Source organism: Camelina sativa, chromosome 5 (assembly GCF_030686135.1).
Source record: "Camelina sativa cultivar CO46 ecotype springtype chromosome 5, ASM3068613v1".
NCBI lineage: Eukaryota > Viridiplantae > Streptophyta > Magnoliopsida > Brassicales > Brassicaceae > Camelina > Camelina sativa.
The window spans coordinates 39,431,691-39,453,708 of record NC_141884.1 but is presented as its reverse complement, the minus strand read 5'-3'; the positions used below and the strand labels follow the sequence as shown (position 1 = coordinate 39,453,708).

The 22,018-nt window shown below is 35.0% G+C and overlaps 5 protein-coding genes and 1 long non-coding RNA gene across 8 annotated transcripts; 5 read left to right on the top strand and 1 right to left on the bottom strand.

Moving 5' to 3' along the window:
* Positions 1–3,965: 3,965 nt before the first annotated feature.
* On the top strand, positions 3,966–6,399 carry LOC104788245 (4-hydroxy-tetrahydrodipicolinate reductase 2, chloroplastic). Its single transcript, XM_019246173.2, has 10 exons — positions 3,966–4,115; positions 4,221–4,440; positions 4,668–4,905; positions 5,115–5,248; positions 5,350–5,424; positions 5,512–5,613; positions 5,702–5,811; positions 5,907–5,994; positions 6,085–6,182; positions 6,293–6,399. The coding sequence occupies exons 1-9, from the start codon at positions 4,102–4,104 to the stop codon at positions 6,151–6,153; spliced, it is 1,050 nt and encodes a 349-aa protein (XP_019101718.1). The 5' UTR covers positions 3,966–4,101; the 3' UTR covers positions 6,154–6,182; positions 6,293–6,399.
* A 1,327-nt stretch (positions 6,400–7,726) lies between these two features.
* On the top strand, positions 7,727–8,126 carry LOC147944988 (uncharacterized). The gene is made up of 2 exons (XR_015558014.1): positions 7,727–7,862; positions 7,957–8,126. It is a non-coding gene; the product is annotated as an uncharacterized LOC147944988 (long non-coding RNA).
* An 866-nt stretch (positions 8,127–8,992) lies between these two features.
* On the bottom strand, positions 8,993–9,919 carry LOC104788247 (uncharacterized). The gene has a single exon (XM_010513979.2). The coding sequence runs from the start codon at positions 9,597–9,599 to the stop codon at positions 9,213–9,215; it is 387 nt and encodes a 128-aa protein (XP_010512281.1). The 5' UTR covers positions 9,600–9,919; the 3' UTR covers positions 8,993–9,212.
* Positions 9,920–10,470: 551 nt separating this feature from the next.
* LOC104788244 (la-related protein 6B) lies at positions 10,471–13,108 on the top strand. The gene is made up of 10 exons (XM_010513974.3): positions 10,471–10,972; positions 11,073–11,154; positions 11,339–11,433; positions 11,552–11,623; positions 11,801–11,880; positions 11,984–12,074; positions 12,191–12,238; positions 12,331–12,399; positions 12,490–12,588; positions 12,675–13,108. The coding sequence occupies exons 1-10, from the start codon at positions 10,652–10,654 to the stop codon at positions 12,924–12,926; spliced, it is 1,209 nt and encodes a 402-aa protein (XP_010512276.1). The 5' UTR covers positions 10,471–10,651; the 3' UTR covers positions 12,927–13,108.
* Positions 13,109–13,212: 104 nt separating this feature from the next.
* LOC104788243 (uncharacterized) lies at positions 13,213–15,354 on the top strand. Of its 3 annotated transcripts, none has more exons than XM_019246172.2 (7): positions 13,213–13,620; positions 13,806–13,868; positions 14,004–14,213; positions 14,312–14,428; positions 14,523–14,672; positions 14,817–14,875; positions 15,009–15,354. In XM_019246172.2, exons 1-7 carry the CDS (start codon positions 13,414–13,416, stop codon positions 15,142–15,144), a joined length of 942 nt encoding a protein of 313 aa, XP_019101717.2. In that variant the 5' UTR covers positions 13,213–13,413; the 3' UTR covers positions 15,145–15,354. The 3 variants fall into 3 exon arrangements, with proteins under 3 accessions (XP_019101717.2, XP_019101716.2, XP_010512275.2); XM_019246171.2 differs by having other exon boundaries at positions 13,806–13,874; XM_010513973.3 differs by lacking the exon at positions 13,806–13,868.
* A 2,147-nt stretch (positions 15,355–17,501) lies between these two features.
* Positions 17,502–19,782, top strand: LOC104788242 (polygalacturonase-like). The gene is made up of 4 exons (XM_019246169.2): positions 17,502–17,985; positions 18,618–18,907; positions 19,062–19,290; positions 19,398–19,782. Exons 1-4 carry the CDS (start codon positions 17,557–17,559, stop codon positions 19,614–19,616), a joined length of 1,167 nt encoding a protein of 388 aa, XP_019101714.2. The 5' UTR covers positions 17,502–17,556; the 3' UTR covers positions 19,617–19,782.
* Positions 19,783–22,018: the final 2,236 nt, after the last annotated feature.

The following is a 22,018-nucleotide window of genomic DNA, read 5'->3' as shown; positions in this document are numbered from 1 at the left end:
TTTGTTTATTGTTTATTTTACAACTGCAAATTTTACCTTTCATATCCACATGTTTTCCTAATAAATAATAATGCATGCAATCTGTCATTGAGCGCAACATACTCATCACGTTTCTAAAGAGGTGACGAGTATGAAGCAAAGTTTTTCCAAAAATGTTCATCTTCCACACTTGAAATTACAACATTCTAATACTTACCATGATTTGTTTGACAAGCTGTTCCCTCTCAATTTACAGCTCCTCAATTCCCGATGGGGTACCAACTATTATTAGTGGAGCTAAATCTCCTAAAAAAATTGAAACATGTTCAATTGTAGAGGCTCGCAAATTTGTTTCCACCTTAACTGAACAGGTCTATTTGATAGTCTAATTCTACTGTTTCTATTCCTATATTCATTTCCATGACCCACAAATACTATTATAAATGTAGGAGAAGGAGTTCAAATGCACATCTTCCATTGTAGATATCGTTGTTGAACGTAGGTGGAAATACATTGCATGTGGAAAGTGTGGGTTAAAGCTTGTCGAATATGGATCTTCCCTAATTTGCAAACGCTGCTCTGGTGAGCCTATTGGTGTGGTCAAGTATCGGGTGCAGCTGGTTGTCTCGGACGGTAAAGACAAAACAATTTTCGTCTTGCTTGATGAAACCACCACCCAATTGATAAACATTGGAGTTACAGAGTTGATTGACTCTCAGGTTTGTCACAAACTAACCTCATCCTTCTCTACAACTCATGCATTATTCTTATAATAAGATTGGTGCATTTCTATAGCCTGTAATGAAGGATGGGATGCCTGAAATATTAACTGAGTTAAATGGGAGGACATTCGAGTTTAAATTAATCTGAGCGGGTCGATCCTTGTGGATCGATTATCACGACCGTCAAAAGACAATGGTGCTGAAGATGACAACGATGAAGACGGTGCCTAGATCTGATGATGAAAAGATGCGACAGTGGAAAGCAGATGGGCATGAAGAAGTTTTTGCCATCTTACGCTCTGTTCACAAAAGACAAAATCAACGAACCTGACAAACAAGAACACGACTTGAAGGAGTCCTTGTGCCACACACAACTCTTGTGTTGTGTCATCAACGAACCAAATTACGACAAGAAAAGCCGAGATAACTCAACTGTGGAGTATAACACCGTGATGAATACCGAAACCAGGATGTGAAGATGAAGACATGATCAAGTTCAAGTTGGGCATTTGCCAGCGGCATGCTCCAACTTGAGGGAAGGTGTTAGAATATTGTAGGATACTCGGATATGATTCTACCAAATCATATTTTTTAGCTTGGGAATCAAGGAGAAATCTTAATCACTTAATATGTGATTTGATTGCATATATTTAGGAAGATTTACATCTATCGTTTAAAAATATATCTTTGTGTATATATAAAGCCTTTTGGCCATTGATAATAACTAAAAGGATGATTGAATTAAAAGTATTTCAGCAATTTTGCAAACTTTATAATATATATAGTTAGAAAGAAACAGTTCACTTATCACCAAGAAATATATTAGTTGAAATTTTTTGCAAGAAAATAATTTGTGTAAAATGGATCATGCATGTAAATTCTACGCAAAATAAAATAAAATTATATGCATGTCCGACCACAGTTGTATTTATTATACCTTTAAGAAAACGGTTTACTTAGTTATTTTTAATGAGCTATTTATTTTCTTAAAACGGAGAGTTTCAAATTTGGTAAGGAAATTAAATAATTCCATTGTTTGAAAAAGAATTATTGAGGCAACTGTGATATATTACTATTAATAATTAACATCTAACGGTGGAGAAAGCTAGATCTAAATTGAAGAAACAATGCCAATGGTGTGATCAAGAGCAACTAAGGCCAATTCTAGTGGGACGGTAAAACTACATAATAGTGTGGGAGAGTTGATTTTTTTGTCTCCAACCGAACGGTATATTTTACACTATAGTGTGATTCTTTTTTGTTGAACAAAACACCAGTATATTTAGTGGTTTCCTGTAGCGACGGCAAACACTAAAATATTATTTTATTTTTTATTTTTAAATGTTATTCTATCATAAAATAGCTCAAGTATAGTAGATTAAATATAATTTGTATTGTTATTTAAGAATCTAGTTAAGTTTATAATTTAAAAATAATATATCAAAACATTTTTGTAGTTTTAATTTTCATAATATGAATTATTAATCAGCAGAAAATATTAAAATTAATTAGTAATTTGATTGATAATACATTATAAAATTCAACTAAACATAAAAAAATGCATTAAATTTAGATTAACATTGAAAACATAATAAAAATTATTAAATAATAAAGAGAATCTTTAGTTTAGTAATATAATAATAGAGAATAGTATTTGTAGTGTAATATTTGGTGTTGTGGATGGCGATGAAAAAAGTTTTAGTGTTAAAATTACACCAAATATAGTATTATTTCAGCACTAAAATGGTGTTGTAGTTGGAGATGCCCTAAGTTGAAACGACAATGAACAATTTGAGCATTGTCAGAACAAAAGGCTCATGTATACTTTCATGTTCTTGATTCATCTTCATATTGTAGTATAGTTCAATGTGTTTGATTATTAATTTTGCTATGTTATCTGTTAATTTGTGAAGAAAAAAAAAATTTCAAGCTCTTTTACTATGAGTTATACTATGAATACATATCTAGAGAACTGGAAACACATAAAAACCAAGGAAATGTTAGCCCCTAAATATAACAAAATTGATTATTTTGAAGTTTCTGCTCCTGTGAACTACTATTTTGCCCTTAAAGTTTCCATATATACAGATCTTCAAATGATTTGGGATGACAAAAACCTTTTATGAAACGAAATTGCACTACTTAGAGATTTTTTCCCAGACAATAGATGAACAAGTAAGTTATTTATTTTTTATTGATTTAGAGACAATATGCTTGACAGAGTGAGTAAATCTTCTTTTTCTATTGATACCAAATTTTTTTTTTGTTTCTTCCACAATATTGTATGCTTGTTAGTGCAGAGACTTCTAGGCATGTTACCAAGGTTCTGAAGATCTCTACCAGAGTAAAAGATGCTGTTATCTGTAAGACCCACTATTTTATGGTATTGGAAAGATAAACTTTTAAACAGTTTGTTTATTTATTTTCTGTTTTTTCTTGTAGATGCCTATTGCTTAGTGCTGGTACCGTGATAACTTTATTCTTTTGTATCGCGATAGTGCTGAAACTTATCCAGGGATTGGGAACCACTAGAAGTGGATTTCAATGCATTTTTTTGTGAAAACCATATTTTTCACACCAGTCAATAGTTTTTATATAATTTACGTTTTTTTAACAAATAAAAAAACAGATACGGTTTTATCCAAATGATTTAGTCTTGTACCGTTTTTCCAAATAGATGTACCATTTATCCTGCGGTTTTCAAGAAAAAACGCCAACATATATATATTTTTAGTAGATGTTTAATATAATAATAATTAAATATTTTTAATCCAAATAATACACATGCAAATAAAAAATAACTTCTGTTTTTTTCTCTCCTATTCAAATAATTTTTAGAATGCATTAAAAAAATATGTAGTACTATATAGTAGTAATTTTAGTAGTATATATGCATATATAACCATTAGTAAATCCAGTTTTTCTAATAACAAATGGATTTTTTAAAAAACTTTTAGTATAATAACAAATGAATTTATAAAAAGAAAGATTAGGGTTACTGTCAGAAAGAGTTTACGTACATTTTCTTTCTCAGAAAGAGTTTAAAAAGTTGATTACATGACCAGTTTAATTTAAAAGTGAAAATCCAGTTTGTAAACATAGAGCAAATCCGGTTTGGATAAATAAATTAAAGAGAAACGCCGGTTTTGATCATTAATTAAATGAGAATTTAGAATTTACCGGTTTCCCTTTTAGCTACATTTCCCGGTTTAGGTTGAAACACCACAACCTCAGCCAGAGTCTTTGATCTGACGTAATGGCGAACATGTCTAAAACCCTAGAATCGTACCGTTCGGCGTTCGCCGGTCAGGTTTTTCAAACAAAGGTTTGAACTTTCAACTTTGATCTCGTCCTTCCGGAGCAAACTCGGACCAACTGCAAATCTTGATTCGTATAGAGAATGGCGGCGAATGGGTACCGTCTCTAAACTGGTTACATTCTTTGCCGACATTGGTTTTGAATTTTGATGTAGTGATCTTTAAAGTTCTCATTTTTTTTTGTTCTGGGATTTGATCACAGGCTAATGGCGGCGTCAAATGTGTTTCTTCATCGTCCTGAGAATCGCAACTTCTCGTTTTCTTCTAGAACGAGTCAAACGGCTCTGATCGGTGTTAAAGGCCGCGTTAGTTTTATGACCAATGTGAAACGCTGTTTTCCGGTGGTTTTGTCAATGGCGAAGACGGAGACTTCCGGGGGAGCCGTAGAGTCCGTTGCGCCTGGTTACGGCATATCCATCATGGTTGGTATCTGATTATTCCCAAACACTCTTGAGTTGTGATTTTTAGATTTTACATTGATGTGTATTGTGTGATGATTGTGATGTCCCGGATAGAAAGTTATTGCCTTTCGTTAGAAATAGCAAATCTTTTAGGGTCAAGTTACAGTTTTTGAAGGGAGTATGATCTTTGTGAGAGTGTTAATTGTAGGATCAAGCTAAGCTATTCGTTCTCTCTCTTTGTGCCTTAGGTGAATGGATGCAGTGGCAAAATGGGGAAAGCTGTCATCAAAGCGGCAGATTCTGCTGGAGTGAATATTGTTCCTACATCATTTGGTTCTGCTGAAGAGGCTGGCCAGACAGTTGAGGTCTGTGGAAAGGAGATTCTTGTTCATGGTCCTACTGAAAGAGAGAAGGTTCTGTCTTCGGTGTTTGAGAAGTACCCCGAACTAATTGTTGTGGATTACACAATTCCCTCTGCAGTAAATGGTACAATTATGTATCTTAGAAACTTCATCTTTTAACATTATTATGATTAAGTTGTTCATAGAATCTGTTGGAAGAATTTATCTTTCACTCGTAAGTGAACCTGAATTATGTGAATGTTTGTTTACAACACCACCTGATTTTTGGAATCTGTTTATCTGCGTTAGTTGATTTCAAAGGTTGTTTGTTTTGTTTTGTTTTGCAAAATGTAGATAACGCAGAGCTGTATGGCAAAGTAGGAGTTCCCTTCGTTATGGGTACAACTGGAGGAGACAGGACAAGATTGTATAAAACTGTTGAGGAATCAAAGATTTATGCTGTGATCTCCCCACAGATGGGTAAACAGGTGCTTACTTAGTACTCAATGTGTCATAATTATAAAAAGCTATAAATTATGTATATCAACTCCCTTCCTTTGACCCGTAATACATATGCTTTGTCCACTAGGTTGTTGCGTTTCTTGCAGCCATGGAGATCATGTCTGAGCAGTTTCCTGGAGCATTTGCTGGTTATTCCTTAGAGGTACTTCTTTTACTTTGAGATATTCATCTAATTGGGATTTATAGGTTGTTGTATCATAATACGTCTGATTGGCTATAATCTCTATAGGTGATGGAGTCTCATCAAGCTAGCAAATTGGATGCATCTGGTACTGCAAAAGCTGTTATTTCTTGCTTTCAGAAATTGGGTGTATCCTACGACATGGACCAGGTATTTTGATCGTACTTCGTTTTTCTAAATTAATCATTCTCTTGTAAAATCATCACCATTAAGACCATTTTCTTACTTTTGAAATCAGATACAATTAATTCGAGATCCGAAGCAACAGATGGAGGAGGTGGGTGTTCCGGAGGAGCATATCTCGGGTCATGCTTTCCATCTTTACCACTTGACATCACCAGATAAAACGTACTTGCAAGACTGAAGACATTCACTGTCTCTCTCTCTCTCTTTTACTACTTCTCCATTGCTTGGAAACTGAAAACAATCCTTTTGTTTTGCAGTGTGTCCTTTGAGTTCCAGCACAATGTTTGCGGAAGATCAATATATGCTGAGGGTACTGTCGATGCTGTGCTTTTCCTTGCGAAAAAGGTTAGACATCTTCTTCTTCGAAACTGTTTCGAACCGAATACATCATTTCTTAATATGTAAGTCTGCTAAAAACACATTCATGAATTGCAGATCCGGTCTAAAGCAGAGAAGCGGATCTATAACATGATCGATGTCTTGAGAGAGGGAAACATGCGTTGAACATACCCCAAGACAACTAGATGTTGAAGGTAGAAGGCTTACCAGAGCAAAAAATCAGCTGTGAATTTTGTTGTTTAGCTTTCAAAAACTTCCAGAGTTGTTCCAACTAGTTATTGTTAGTTTTCCTTTGTATTGACAGAACCAAAACCTGCGCCTGCATTGTATCTTCTGTTGACAACCTTTGATGTTATCATCCCTTGTCTTCCGATCTTAGATAAAATTGGAGTATAACCCAAAATTTGTCAAGGTGACTTTTTTTTATGTTTTGAGGGAGCAAATCTAATGCAGGGTTCGTGAATCGGCTGAGTATCTCAAGGGTTGAGGCATAATCACCGATGAGTTGGAGAGTCTCGAGCAGTGTGAGTAAGAGAATCTGATCCCTGTTTTGGCTTACGTAGAGAAAAATTGGAATCTTTAGGTCGAAACTAAACAATGTGTTAAGAATTATCTGCAGAGTGTAGTACAGTACAGGTTCCTAGCTCTTCTCGGTTAAGTTTTTTTGTGGTTAAGTTTTTTTGTGGTTCCTTTGGAACATCCCTGTGGTTAAGTTTTTTTGTGGGCTTATGTAGAAAATCAAGCCGTAGGGTTATGTCTGGATGAAAGTAACTTGTGATTCTAAAATTTAAGCTCCAACCTCCAACCCACGAACAGTTAGCCCTTCTCGGTTGCTACTTTGGTAAGTATCAGTGTGAGTCCTAGGGGCATTGTTCCAAAGGGTAACTCACTATCTTTACCTTTTGGGAATGAGAGTTGGAACTATTATCGAACCTCTTGTAGATGATGGCATTGTAGCTAGGATGTTAGAGAAACGTGGATATGCATGATTTTGAAGAGGCTGTGAAACTAAATATAGAGATGTTAGTTTTTGACATCAATGGAGAGATGTTAGTTTTAGTTATAGCACAATATCTTCAGATTCTCGGCTTACGGGTAAAAGGTAAGATTTCGTCTCAAGTAGTATATTTTTAGTTTAGAGTTGAGAATCAAACCAAGACACCAGAAGCTACAGAGCAAGGGAAATTAGAAAGTTCCTTAATTTGGTTTCTTAACTGCAGCGATCAAAGATTTGAGGAATGGTTACACACGGCGATATATGCCTGGTGGCAAATTAGTTTCTGATAACTTATGAGGAAGATGATGAAGTTCTCTACAGACGTGGTAATGATTTCTTTACTCGAATTTGCGATATTTGTTGTTTGTTCTTTGCATCGAAAGGTCAAGAGTAATATTTTAAGAACATTTTGAGGCATTGATTAATCGATCCATAGAACAAGTTAAGAGTTATTCATTTGTTTTTACTTCTATGTTTCCATTGCATCATGCTAGCCAGTAGGAGGAATCTTCCAAAAATCAGAATAAGCTAAGAAGAAAAGGGTTTATTCCAAAGCATATGCTTAAGAATATCCAAAGAATATTCTTGTCTGGAATCATGTTCTTGTCAATGTCTGTACTTCTACAATCATCCCAAAACTTGTTTTTATACATCTTTTAACTTCCATGAACATTACAAGGTTTTTTTTCTTTTCTCTTTTGCAACCCTTGAATGTGTTTGTTGATGGACATCTATGCATATCGGTCATCCTCGTGTTGATCGATTCGTTTAGATGACCATCAACAAACGTTTTCGTGGTTTTGCATCGCCTCTTGAAATCTTGATGATATTTTTAGCATCTTTGTGACCATTTTGTATCGTCAAAGTAGCTCAAGAAGTAGTTTGCATCACCTAGAAAAGCTTCTTAGGGATTTGTTTCTAAGTTTGTAGCTTCTCTGACATGGTTTTGTTCTCTTTTTTTTTTTTTGCAGTCGTCACAGCTTAGTAAAGAATCTATGGTCTCGTATTTGCAGTCGTCACATATTTGAAGAGGAATCCCTAAATCTCTGAAGCTCACTGGATTGAAATATGTAAAGCTACAGGGTTTCTATATCTTGAAATTTAAAGCAAGACTACTACAATTGAATTTGAATATTTCAGTTTATGGGTTTTGTGTGGAGAACGATGTATGATATCTGTAAAGAAAATAGACAAGTGTTAAAATGACAATCAATGCTCATAGTCGAACTAAGATAGTTACATACGTCGAAGCTGTGGTTGTGGAGAAATGGGACCAAAAAAAGTCAACGAAACAAGTCTTTAAGTTGTTATGGTTAGCTACTTCTTTGATGTATGTATGTATAGTTGTTGACTTTCATAGCATTTATTTGTGCTCTGGTTCCACTAGATTCCTTATTTCTAGAAGGAAAAGATCAGATTCAGAATAATTCTTAAAAGTTACTCCCTCTATATAGTAGGGATAAAATTGGAAAATTTACCAAACATTTACATTGGAAATACAAAATGACACTTATTTTGTAACAAAATAATCAGTCTAAAATGACACTTAATATGAAACAGAGGGAGTAAAACTGTTTGGCATGTTAGCATTAACTAGCTAAGTCGAGTGGCCCCATTATTAACCCTTGGATCGGTCGAGTTGCGTATTGCTTCAACTCTTGGGAAGCTCTATTTAGGATGTTTCTAATTTCTATACCCAAAAGACTCAATTTGTCACTCCAAGTTAAAACTATAGTTTTGCATGTAAGATAATACATACTTAAGAAATATCATAGTTAGTCAAAATTAAACAACATAAAATAATAATACTCGTATCTTTTCAATAATAAGAACGTTAAAAGTTAGCCATCTTTAAATTTTAAATTAAACAAATAAATTTATATTTCATTAGTGAACACGTTCTTACGACGCAAAGTCTCAAACTAACACCGTGTAACAGCGCATCGTCAACTGTACACTATTAGGTGAAGACTTTTGGAAACATAGTAAAATATTTCGATAATGCACTGGCTAAAGTTTTCTTCCCTTTTTGGTATAGAGCCACAAATTAATGTAAATATCAAACTAAACCCCAAAACTTTACACATCAATATCGGAAAATCACCCGGAAGTACAAAATTTGCATTCTTTCCCCCGACGACTTCAGACTTTCACCCATCATAACACAAAACAAGATCATGCAAATAAACATTTTGTTTAGTTTTATTTAATTCTTTGGATGGATAAATTATTCACCTGAGACACAAGAGAACAATCTATGGCTTCTATTCCTCACAAGCTGTCCTCGCCGTGACGGGGAACAACCGATATCTCCGCCACCGTCGGCGCCAGATGATCTTCTACCTTCCCGACAAGACATAGAAGAGAAATCTCCAACCGACCAGCCACGGCGGTGACATTGTTGAACACCAACGTTTTTCATCTCTATATGGTCAAAAGACGAGGAAGGTTGAGATACAACGGAGTGATCAGGTTTAGCGGCGAAAGGGAAGTGGTCGTAGTCGTCGTAGGAGTACCCTTTAGTGGTGCCGGCTGAGGAAGAGAGACACTCGTAACGCCGACGAGTCATGTTTTTCTTCATAGCCTTAAACGCCATAGGAATCAAACCATCCATTTGGTTCCTTTCTTCTTTTCGTTGCTCTCTCGTTTCTTTTTTTTTGTGTGTGTATATATATGTATGATTGTTGAAGAAAGAAAGAACAATAGTAAAAAGGCAAAACAAGAAGAAGAGAGGAAAGGGGAAAGGGTTTTTGTAAATATGTGTTGTGTTTGTGTGTGTGGAGGTTGGGACGAATAGGAAGGTTTATTGGGTTGGGTAGTGGTTTGGTTATTACTCAATACATACCTTCCATCAATTTTTATTTTGTCTATCTTTCTTTTCCCTTTTTATACTTTAGAAAATGGTTGTTGCACAAAAAAAAAAATGGTTAATTTTTCAAATTTCTTTTCTTTTCTGTTAACTATAACTAAAATGTATTCTTTTCATTGGCTATATTATATCACTGCTGGGATTTAAGAGTTATTTTTATTAACTATATTTGTTGAATTTATATTTTATGGGATTTCATTGTTTTTAGTGTTAATTTCTCCTTTCATTTTTCTAATTTTTAAAAAACCTCATACTCCACATAGATATAAATTTAATACTAGTTTTCAAGATTTCATATTAGTAACTAAGTTAATAGTTTGAAAGATTTCAATTTTCATATTAAAATTTCCTTTTTTTAAGTATGTAAAGTAGCAAAATATCTTACTATAGCATCATGACGGCTGAGAACAATAGTTATTCGACCAAGAAGAAGTCATCAAGTAGTCAAAAATTTGATTCTTTAATTACTACTATTATCTAATCTAGAGAAAAAAATAATGAGTTGCTGAAACTTCTGGTTAAAAAGATGCTAATTAATTTTAGATACTGTAGAGACTACTCATAAATCAATCTACTACTGATTACCAAAATTAAAACTTGTAATAGGATTGACATTGATGGATTAATAAAAACATGGAGGCATATAAATAGGCGAAGATAAGCAAAAAAAAAAAAAAAAAGAAGAAGAAAAAAAAAACAGAGCGTCTTTGCTCTTCTTTCCCACTAATCTCTTTGATTGCTAAATCCTTCACTCACTAAACCCTAATTTGTCCCGTTGTAATCTCTCATCACCAAGTATGGCTGATCAAAAACCCCTAGATTCCTTTACTCCTCCTCTTCAATCCGATGATCTGTCTCATTCCCCAGCTCCTCCTCCGCTCTCAAGTCGCCTCAACGCTAATGCTCCGGAGTTTGTTCCTGCTCAGCCGAGGATGATGATCCCACCTCCGCCTCCTCCTCATATGTACCACCACCACCCTCCTCCGCCTCTGTTTACTGGACCTCACGAGCGGCGGAGAGACCGTAAGAAGAAGGAGCAACCCGAAACTGGAGCTTCTGTTTCCATTGATCCTAAGAGTGGTTTACCTGAGGATACAGTCCAGAAGATAGTGAAACAGGTTAAAGCTTCAACCTTTACTCCTTTCTTATCCGTTTATGACCATAATCAAGTATCCTAGATAAAAAAATCTCTGCTTTGCTTCGACGTTTTAATGTCAGGTAGAATACTATTTCGGCGACTTGAACTTGGCCACAACAGATCTTTTGATGAGATTTATCAGCAAGGACCCTCAAGGATATGGTAAGGAGATGTCTATTGCTAACTCATCGATTTAGAAACCCTTTAAAGTTTTTTTGATTTCTCTCGATTTGTGATCCATTGTGCTTTTGGTTTGGTCAATCTTAGTCTGTTCTATTTCAACAATGATGTTTCATTCTGGAACTTATCTCTCAGAAACTTAGTTTATTGGTGTTGTTACTTTCAGTGCCTGTACATGTAGTTGCATCTTTCAACAAAATTAAATCATTCATCAACAGTGTCTCCCAGCTTGCCACAGTGCTACAAAACTCCTCAAAGCTTGTGGGTACCCTTATGCTACTAATTTTATTTCATTTGTTTCTTCTTGGCTACTCAATCCAAATTCGTCTGATAGATTAAGCATCAAGAACTTAGGTTTAACTTTTAACTCTCTTTTCAGGTTGTTAGTGAAGATGAACAGAAAGTGAGACGCATATATCCCATTACCAAAATTGCTCTTGAAGAGTTACAGGTAGTTCATTTCATTCATTCTGTTATTATATATGTAGAGCTTCCTTCAATCACTCTATGACATTTCCATTACTTCACATTTGTGAAATTTGCATCTAGCAAAATTTTGTAGCTTCTAACTATGAGAAACTTTGATTATGTACTTGCTTTGTAATGACAACTTTATCATATTATCCAGTCCCGAATAGTGATTGCCGGAAATCTACCTGCGGATCATTGCTACCATAATCTCATGAAGATTTTCTCAGCTGTTGGAAGGTATTGCTAATCTATGTTATAAACCGAAGAATTACTTCTTGTTTTTCCTAGACCAGCTGCGATTTTTGCAGAGTCTCTGAAATTTGATCATTTAATTTTTCAGTGTGAAGCACATTCGGACCTGCCAGCCACAAAACTCTGGCTATAGTTTTCCATCAGCAGCTAGATCAGCTAACACTGATTTCAGTAACAAGGTGACTAAGATGCTCGCTATGTTGTTTTTTTTGGTTTTGAAAATAGGGGAAGCTGCTGCATTTTGTGCTGCTGTTATGCAAAATTGATGTTTCGTTACCTTGTTTTGTATAAATAGGTCCACGCCTTTGTTGAGTATGAGACAGTTGAGCTGGCAGAGAGAGCAGTAAGTCTCTTGTGGTCTAGTCCCATACTAAACAGTGTTATTTCTCCTTTGACAAATGTGATAACTTGTATAGGCTAATGTTATTTTTGCAGGTTGCTGAATTAAATGAAGAAAGAAATTGGAGGAGTGGTCTTAGGGTACGGTTGATGCTGCAGGATCAGGTACATAAAACATTGTTTAGAGATATAAACAGCACTTAATAGTATTCGCCAGAGTTCCAATCGCTTATTGTTGTGTTTGGTCATCTATAGACGAAAGAGCCAAAACATGTTCTTCAAGAAGGAGGAAGAAAGGAAGAAGATGATGATGATAAAAAGTTTGAAGATTGTGGTGGAGAAAGGGATGGTCATGTAAGTAGACAGACAAAAGCACTTGAAACTTGAGGTTAAGTTTTTCTTCTCCTGATATTCTCAGCTTTATTTATTTACATGAACAGGGAGAGGAGGAGGAACAAGGAGACAAGAAGAGAAGAGGGCATAACCGTGGTGGACAAGGACGAGGAAGAAGTCAAAACCAAAACGAAAATTCAAAGCAGAACCTGAATTACCAAATGAACAACAACAACACAGATCATCAAGTGAGCATGGGGAAGCAACAGCAACAGCCACCACCAGGACCACGAATGCCAGATGGCACAAAGGGATTCTCTTTGGGGCGGGGAAAACCGGTAATTGTTCATCCTCAGTGAACCGGAGCTGTCTGACCAAAAAAAACCGAGATGGTTGGTATATAATGGAAGGGAAGGGTTAACTTCAAAGATCCACAAGAGAGTGATCTTACTAAAATTTCTACTTCATAAAACAAAAACAAAAATTTTGTTACATGGAATTAGATGGAGTTAGAAAAGTTTTGCTTTCTTTCTTTCATAAACGGACCAATGCTAGCTTGAATAATCCAATGTGCGGTTAATTAACTAAACCAAAGCTAAACCGGAAATTAATTTGGTAAAATATGTCAATCATCTCTTCTTCACTGTTCACCTTGTTGTTAGCTTTCTTCTTCTTCGTCTTCCGATTTCAACGTTGTTGTGTTTATCTTCTTCTTCTTCTTTATCATAAACCCGACGATTTTTCACCTGAGATAATCAAAATTTTTTGAAGGAATCTTTGATTGCTCTCTGTTAAAATCTTCTTCGAAGAGAACTAAATCGTCGTACGTTTACTTGGTTGGTGGAGATGAGTTCGGCTCTACCTTTGAAGCTTCTGTTACCTCTTACAACAACATCGCTACCTTCTCCGTTCCGATCCGATAACCCTAATTTCTATCGCCGTCGTTCCTCTTCCTCTACTTCGTGTTCTTCCCAATCTCCTTCTTATTCTTCGTCGCTTTTCTCTGTTAGACGACGCCGATTTAGATCCTCCTCTCCCTCCTCTATTCCCATGGTATTTTTTCTGATTCTCTCTTACGGCCTTTTGATTCGAAATTGATTCGCCTTATCAATATGTTGGTGACTTGTTTTTACTTATTAGTATAGAGGTTGAATTGTATAGTATCCCTGTAGCTGTGGTGCCAATTCATTGTTGATTGCAATTAAGAACTCTGTGGTCTCTTTTGTTTGGTGCTACAGATTCATGATGAAGTTGTTGTTAAGTTTAGTTTTCTTGGAACAGAAGATTTAATGAGCGCAGAAGTTATGGTCACAACATCTCAATCTCTCTGTGTCATACTCTTTGTTTCTTATATCATCAGCTATTGCATTTGGTTTTTCACTTATGATTTACTCCCAGGGGCTCTCTGTTTCTATGTTGTGCTGGTATATATATAGTGCTTTCCTGAACACACGAGGGATCAAGAGGACGACGTAGAAGATATTTGGATTAGCAAAGAAGACAATGTGACATGTAGGTTTGAATCTGATGAAGACACCACCACTACCGCACTCAGGATTCCAACTCAGGCTCAGGCTATCGTTGAAGGACCTGGTTCAGTTACTGTGTCAGAGCTACAACCAACCCCTGATGTGGATTATATACAAGTAAGTCCATACCTAATTTTCATAGACAAAATACGATGGAAGAAGATCAAATGTTTTTCTAGCATTTTAGGTTGTAACCATTATGTGAAAATTTGCAGGAGCTGTTGGCTATACAGCAACAAGGACCTAGATCAATTGGCTTCTTTGGAACAAGAAATATGGGTTTCATGCATCAAGAGCTCATTCAGATTCTCAGCTATGCTATGGTTATAACTGTAAGACATTGGCCTGGCTACAACTTCTGAATCATATGTTTGGTCCACCACACATCTTATAACCCATCTTCTTCCCCTATGATTTATCTTGCAGAAAAACCATATATACACTTCAGGTGCATCTGGAACCAATGCAGCTGTTATAAGAGGTGCACTTAGAGCAGAAAGACCAGAGCTTCTCACCGTTATCTTACCTCAAAGTCTTAAAAAACAACCTCCTGAGAGCCAGGAACTACTGTCAAAAGTAAGAGACTAGTTTCACAATTCTGCTTGCTCCCAACTGCATTGTCTTCAAATATCCCAAATCTTAACATCTATAAATTTGAATCTCATCCATTCTTGGTTATGCTAGAGTTCAACTGAGTCTCCTTTGTTATGTCTGCAACAGGTACAAAACGTGATAGAAAAGCCTCACAACGACCATTTACCATTACTAGAAGCCAGCAGGTTTGTCACTAACTAGCTCATACATACAGTAGCAAAACCGTGAAGAAGATGGCATTACGATATAGTGAAACATTGTAGAATAAATCTTCTGAGACGTATCTTTAAGTAAGTTAACTTGAAAATCGTTTTACAGGCTTTGTAACATGGACATCATATCACAAGTGCAACAAATCATCTGCTTTGCGTTTCATGACAGTAAGCTTCTCATGGAAACATGTCAAGAAGCCAAAAATCTCCGGAAGATTGTTACTCTCTTCTACCTCGATTGATTGATTGGTTTCAGTTTTCCCACGTCTTCAGTCTTCTTACTGTTTTTGTTCATCTTCTTCTTTAAAGATGGATTTGGAGAAAGACAAGCTCCAATTGTAAATTAGGAATCCTCATCTACACATACACAACCTATTCTTTGTCATACATTCTAAATTTTCGATTGGCTTTATAGGATGTCTCTATCATTTTTAAGATAGTTTGTGGCTAAAGAAGTTTCGTTACATTGGCTTATCCATCATAAGGTGACTCTTCGTCCTGAGAGAAACGAATTTATCTGATGTGGGAGTTGGACGGTGGAGATAAGTCATCTTTTGTAGACTGTGCCTGTTTGGCTTATTTCTAGCCGTAAGAAGCGCATTTCTAATTGGAGCTAAACCAAAAAATACACATAGGTCTCTCTATTACTAACACAGTAACAACACAAAAACATAATACTAAACTGTTTAATTTCTAGCAATTGTTTTTGTTTTGGTCAATACTTTATAAAGTATAAATTGTTTTTGTTTCTTAGACGAAATTGTTTGTATCCTATATCATTCGATCGTTAAAAATATACTAGGTTTAAACTTGTTTGGCAATACAAGTTTTCCCAAATTTTAATTTCTTCTTATCCCTTTACAATGTAGGTCTCTATAGTCTCTCTACGTATTCGTAGGCCAACGGTTTATATATAGCTAACTAAAATTAACTTTAAAAGGCCTCTCTACCTATCCTTAGGCCACCGATTGTTTTTATTTTTAGCCAACTACATATTAACTTGAGGGTTATGTTGTGAACGCCTAACGAAGATGGAGATATAATCGGAATCTTGAATGAAAGGAGAAACAGGAACTCAACATAACAGGGAAATGCTTCTTCTTATGGTTTAAGTTCATCAACACTTTAGACTTTAGTTCGATATAATAAAATTACATTTCGTGATCCTAATAACACGGCATGCGGCAATAAATGTGTTGTGATTGACAAAACATCACATTTTTCTGAATTGTTTGGCCATGGCCATGCATGTGAATGTGATTATCAAATCATCCCCCTCAAAATATATACTTGCGATATGTTGTTATTGGCCAATTGCTTCTCCGTTTAATCCTCCACTTGTCACGTTTCCCACTCATGTTTGGTTCCGTATGACCCGTACATTATTTCATTCTTTAATTGCTCTAATTATTTTAATTAAATATATGCATGGATCCGTAAATTCCTTGCCCTGCTTTTTTAAATAATTGGGATCGTGTAACGTTTTATTGATAATTAAAGCGAAATCGGTTACTACCAATTTGAGTCGTCACATGCTTTGATCTTATGCTCCCTGCCATCAACATGCACTGTCCCTGACCATTTCCACTTGCTTTTTTCAGTTATTTATTATCAAAATATAACATAGATGGTTTTAATGTAGGAACACGTTTGATGAGTTCTACTCTAAAAATCGTAAGAACTCGGACAAAAGTTACGTACACATTTGAATAAACAGATAAATTGTTGTGTATCCGATTACATGAATTTCGTCATTAGCTAGTTACTATATGAAATCATAACACCTATTAAATGATCATGCATTTACTCACGATACTATGAAAATAAAACAGTCTGATTTTTTTTAGCATAGTAGAGACTAGAGGTCATGATAATAACCCACAACCAACTCCTGAAAATTCAAATCTACAACTTGCAATATTCTGAAATTTGACAAAACAAAATATGTTGCCAATCATCACTTGACAAACCACTCAAATAAATAAACTATTCAAGAAAATCAATTTTAATATCAAACTTTCTCGCGCGTTCAGATTTAAGGTTAAACAGTCTTTAAGTCTTTGAGCTCCTATGGATCTATCAACAACAATTTATGGTTTTCTAATTTATCTATCTATGTTTGTTGTAATCTTGTGTTTGATTAGCCTATTTTATATATCTATTAGGTTGATGAGCTTCTACTCGTTATCTCCCATTGGGATTGAATGAATGAATAATGTCAACAATTATGTTTGAAAAAAAAAAGTTTATAACCAACCATTGAAAAAATTAGAAGAAAATTAATTTGACATAATTAAAGAAACAATAGAAAATTATAAGCACTGCAATATATGAATTCCAAATAATTCAAAGATAAAAATATAAATTAAATAAAACAATCTAAGAATACTACAATAAATTTTAAAATACAAGTATTAGGAAAAGAAAACGCATATATTAATTTTTCTTTTGGATCAACATATTAATCTTACCTATTCCCAACTGAAAAGGTAAAAAGTATGAGAAAAAATATTAATCTACAAAAAAAAAAATATAAAAGTCCCTTTCATAGATACGCAAATACTATATATACCCTCCACTAAACCGTTTCAAATTCCCACACACACCCACCACCACTATTAATCAACTTCTCCATCTCTCTCTCTCTTTAAACAATGCCTTCTTCACTTATCATACTTCTTCTCTTTCTCCTATCGATCTCATCGTCCTCAGCTCAAACTTACAATATCCTCTCTTACGGAGCCAAACCCGACGGCAAAACCGACTCCACAAAGGCCTTAACCGCCGTGTGGGCGAAAGCCTGCGCCTCGGTCAAGCCGGTCACCATATTGGTACCTAAAGGACGGTTTTTATTAAGAAGCATTGTTTTTGACGGTGCCAAGTGTAAACGCAAGTCCGTCACGGTCCGTATACAAGGTACACTTGTGGCACCATCGGATTATCGAGTCATTGGTGGTAAAAACTATTGGATTTTCTTCCAACATCTCGACGGCCTCTCTGTCTACGGAGGAGTTCTTGACGCTCAAGGAACTTCTCTATGGTCTTGCAAGAAATCCGGCAAGAGTTGCCCTAGTGGCGCTACGGTAAGAATTTACCATTTTAACGCCTTTTCTTGTTGTTTGTGAATTATCCATTTACTGTATAGCTAGCGTTTATAATTAATTAGATTGTGCCTACCTACAAAATGGACAACATTGATACTAATTCTGATCAACAAAATGAGTAAAAGTGGTGAAAGTTTTGTTTCAAAAGGGAAAAAAGTTTATCTTTGACATAAAAATTTAAAGGGTAAATCTATAAACTTAAAAAAATTATAATTTTTTCTTACATATATTCCAAACTTGAAATTGTTGAAACTATTTAAAAGCATATTCTTAGGTAAAATAGATTTATAAAATAGAATAAGTACGCCGTTTTCTTAAAGTTCCGCCAATTCCGCTAGCACGATCCAAAATTTGCATTTTCCGTAATTTTGTTTTCTCTACTTTCCCGCTAACATAAGTTACAAGTTACATCCATGCATAGCAATGGAATGGTAAGGACAAGTATAAATAAATATGTTATGTTTAGTTGACTTCTTAGGGCGTTAATTAAAGTAGAATCTTCATTCACATGTGTCTACCAATCATAGAGTCATTGATGTATACACTATTATTATATTTGGATAAAAATGTAATTGACACGTGAGAGCAACAAATTAAATTTTTCCAAACAGAGCATAGGGATTCAGAACTCAATCAACGTGTTGGTCTCCGGGCTGACGTCACTCAACAGTCAGATGTTTCACGTCGTGATCAACGGCTGCCGTAACGTAAAGCTCGACAGATTCAAAATTTCGGCTGACGGAAACAGTCCAAATACTGACGGCATCCACGTGCAGTCATCCTCCACTGTCTCCATCCTCAACTCCAAAATCTCCACCGGAGATGATTGTGTTTCCATTGGTCCAGGCACTAACGGACTCTGGATCGAGAACGTCGCTTGTGGCCCTGGCCATGGGATCAGGTAATCAGTTTGTTACTAATTCAATTATACTTGTAATTTTATTTCCATTGGTGAACATTACTAGAGTGTTACATAATAACCTTTCATTCGTTTTTTTTAATTCAGTTCTAACCTTTATTTGGTACTAATTTGGTAACTTTATATAATGCCGCAGCATTGGGAGTTTGGGAAAAGAAAGTGTGGAGGCAGGTGTACAGAACGTGACAGTGAAAACGGCGACGTTTACGGGAACAGAGAATGGGGTGAGGATAAAGTCATGGGCCAGGCCCAGTAACGGATTCGCTAAGAACATCCGTTTCCAACATTGTGTAATGAACAACGTACAAAACCCAATCGTCATTGACCAAAACTATTGTCCCGGCAACGAAAATTGTCCTAACCAGGTTCAATAAAGACTTTATATTTTCTCTTTCAAATTAAAATAACGTTACATTTGAAAACAAATGTTAACCTGAATATGAATTGGTTTATATATAATATATATGATTAGGTATCTGGGGTGAAAATTAGCGATGTAACGTTCTTGGATATACACGGGACATCAGCGACGGAAGTAGGAGTGAAATTTGACTGTAGCTCTAAGAAGCCGTGTACCGGAATCCGAATTCAAGATGTGAAGTTGACGTACCGGAATAAACCGGCTATAGCTGACTGTAGTCATGCCGGAGGGAGTGAGGCTGGGTTTCAACGCCCCAACAGTTGTCTATGACCAAAACATATATTTTTTCCTTCTTATTTTAATTTGTTAGTTGTGAAAATGTAAGGGCATATGAAATCTGGGATAACTGATTTGGGTGTTTTTAGAGTAAAAATATTATGAAAATAATGTGAGAGAAATACCCTAGAATAGCACACATTTAAGTTTTTATTCCAAAGTTAGCACACATGCTCAAAAGTTCCAAAAGTAGCATTAGTAAATATTAATATTTTTATCTTAGATAATAAAATTAATTGAAGGAAACGGAGGCCAAATCTCAAACGATAAACCTTAGACTTAAATTAGGTATTTTCACCACTCTCTTCTCCGGCAATGTGGCTAAAGGTGAAAGCTCCAGATTTCGAGTCTCTTCTCCAACAATAACCCTTTCTGGTGAAAAAAATCTCAATAAATCAAAAGTGAGAAGAAACAAAATGAGGAGAACGATGAAGAAGAAACAATTTTCTCTGTGAAGACGAAAAAATTCTAAAAAGGAGAAGAAATTAAATTTTCAGATTCTGGGAAAAAGACAAATTCAGAGGTTGTTGTAGAAACTGGATTAGATTCAAAAAGGTAGAGAGATGAGATTGGGAATGAATATGAGGGAATCATTGAGATGAATGAGGAGAAGAAGGTTGGTGAGCAGAGGAAGAAAGCTCATGAAGTAGCTGTTCCGATGGTTTTAAAAGAAGGATTTGGTGATGAGAGTAAGCTTGTTAGAACTGTTTTGGTTGGGAATTTGCCATTTAAGGTTAAGAAAAAGTTATCTTGAGGAGATTTAGTAATTTGGGTGTAATTGAATCTGTGAGGATACGTTATGTGCCTATTATCAATGTGAGTTTCTTATAGCTTAAAGATGAGTTATTTAGATTGAGTTTTGTGTTTAATTGTTGATTTGTTTTTTTTTTTCAATTGATTAGTTGAAGAGGACAAGGAAAGGAACTATAATGCTGAAACAAAATCGATGAGAAAGCTTTAAGGTTTGTGCTTGAACCCATGTATTGTAATTCTGATTTTGAAGTTTAATGAAGAAAAGTCTAATGTCAATCTGTTTGAAACAGAGAAGTATGTTAATGCTTCTTTGGCACATAATGTGTCTCTGGTAATATAACCTTAGCCGTTTTGTTTATGTGGTTGAGTTTAAGGAGTTATGTGTAGATTGATTGATGATTTTATGTTATATTCAGATTGATGGCAATAATATCTAGGAATCTAACTTGGGTTCAGCTAATGAATTCTGGGAATCTTATGCTACAAGATGATAGAAATAATGGTGAGATTGTGTGAGAGAGTTTAAGTATTCTTATGAATTATGGTTCTTTTGAGAAGAAGTGTAAGCTGTTTAGGAGTGGCTGAATTTGGTAAAGTATCTAGCTTGCTATGAGTTTTTGAATTGTTTTGGTAATGGCACAGATCAACTTGGTAGTGTTTCTTGGGGTTTTAAGGTTAATCAATCTGGTAGTGTTGCAAAATTAGTTTAAATGTGATATATAAGATATCTCTTGAAGTAATGTTAAAACAAAAATTGAATTCATGGATTGATCATGTTGTTGAATAAGGTTTTCAGCTCTAACTCAAGTGATTGATGATATACATGATAGCAGATATTTCAAGAACAAAGCAGAGAGTTGATGATGAAGATGAGAAAATGGGCATTTGAGTGGAAGCTTGTGTTCGTCATTATGGAAGGCCTTCCTAAATTTCAAGAATGTCTTCCTAAAATTCAAGACTGTCTTCCTAAAAGCTATTGAATCCTTCCTAATTTTTTAAAAAATGTGTTTTTAAATTTCTTTATATGTGTTTTGTGCCTTATTGTATCACATTCACATATTATTCCATTAATGATTTATAATAATTTGATTTGGTGCACATATTGGTGTTTTACAACAAAGGTAGAAAATAGGAATATCTAGCATGATGTTTTATTTTATTTTTATGAAGATCTTACTAAAATGCGAGATATCCTTCCTAAATATTTTATTGTGCATAAAAATAGGTTCCGTAGTGTAATATAACTGGGTTATCAACAAAAGTTTAAACGTATGTAGTAATGATAGATGTTGTTGGTTTGGTTTTCCAAGTTACAAGAACAGGAGAAGGTAATCTACAAGCTATCAAGGAACCATCTATAAATAATGATTTTATGAAAATAAATTTGAATTCATGAAACAAAGAAAACTTCAACATAAAAACTCATCATTACTAAAAAAAATGTAAAACATAGAAAGAAAACTCCATTAGTAAAGGGTAATGGTATCATTTTTGTGTTACCCTAGTGTTTACCAATATCCAGAAATTTTATGAAAGTCATCCTGAAATCTAAATTTGTTATGAAGGTCATCATGAAGTTCTAAGAATCCTTCCCGAATTTCGTGTAATCCTTCCTGAATTTCACCATTATCACGACCAAGTGG

What these genes read in the sequence shown, in the direction of transcription:
- LOC104788244 (XM_010513974.3), top strand. Translation starts at nt 10,652, where the DNA reads ATGGCTGATCAAAAACCCCTAGATTCCTTTACTCCTCCTCTTCAATCC. An exon ending in TACAAAACTCCTCAAAGCTT is followed by an intron (nt 11,434 to 11,551) that starts GTGGGTACCCTT and finishes CTCTCTTTTCAG; the next exon opens with GTTGTTAGTGAAGATGAACA. An exon ending in ATTTTCTCAGCTGTTGGAAG is followed by an intron (nt 11,881 to 11,983) that starts GTATTGCTAATC and finishes TTAATTTTTCAG; the next exon opens with TGTGAAGCACATTCGGACCT.
- LOC104788245 (XM_019246173.2), top strand. An exon ending in AATTCCCTCTGCAGTAAATG is followed by an intron (nt 4,906 to 5,114) that starts GTACAATTATGT and finishes TGCAAAATGTAG; the next exon opens with ATAACGCAGAGCTGTATGGC. An exon ending in TTGCTGGTTATTCCTTAGAG is followed by an intron (nt 5,425 to 5,511) that starts GTACTTCTTTTA and finishes TAATCTCTATAG; the next exon opens with GTGATGGAGTCTCATCAAGC.
- LOC104788243 (XM_019246171.2), top strand. Translation starts at nt 13,414, where the DNA reads ATGAGTTCGGCTCTACCTTTGAAGCTTCTGTTACCTCTTACAACAACA. An exon ending in CTCCCTCCTCTATTCCCATG is followed by an intron (nt 13,621 to 13,805) that starts GTATTTTTTCTG and finishes TTGGTGCTACAG; the next exon opens with ATTCATGATGAAGTTGTTGT. An exon ending in GCCAGGAACTACTGTCAAAA is followed by an intron (nt 14,673 to 14,816) that starts GTAAGAGACTAG and finishes TGTCTGCAACAG; the next exon opens with GTACAAAACGTGATAGAAAA.
- LOC104788247 (XM_010513979.2), bottom strand. Translation starts at nt 9,599, where the DNA reads ATGGATGGTTTGATTCCTATGGCGTTTAAGGCTATGAAGAAAAACATG.
- LOC104788242 (XM_019246169.2), top strand. Translation starts at nt 17,557, where the DNA reads ATGCCTTCTTCACTTATCATACTTCTTCTCTTTCTCCTATCGATCTCA. An exon ending in GTTGCCCTAGTGGCGCTACG is followed by an intron (nt 17,986 to 18,617) that starts GTAAGAATTTAC and finishes TTTTCCAAACAG; the next exon opens with AGCATAGGGATTCAGAACTC. An exon ending in ACGAAAATTGTCCTAACCAG is followed by an intron (nt 19,291 to 19,397) that starts GTTCAATAAAGA and finishes ATATATGATTAG; the next exon opens with GTATCTGGGGTGAAAATTAG.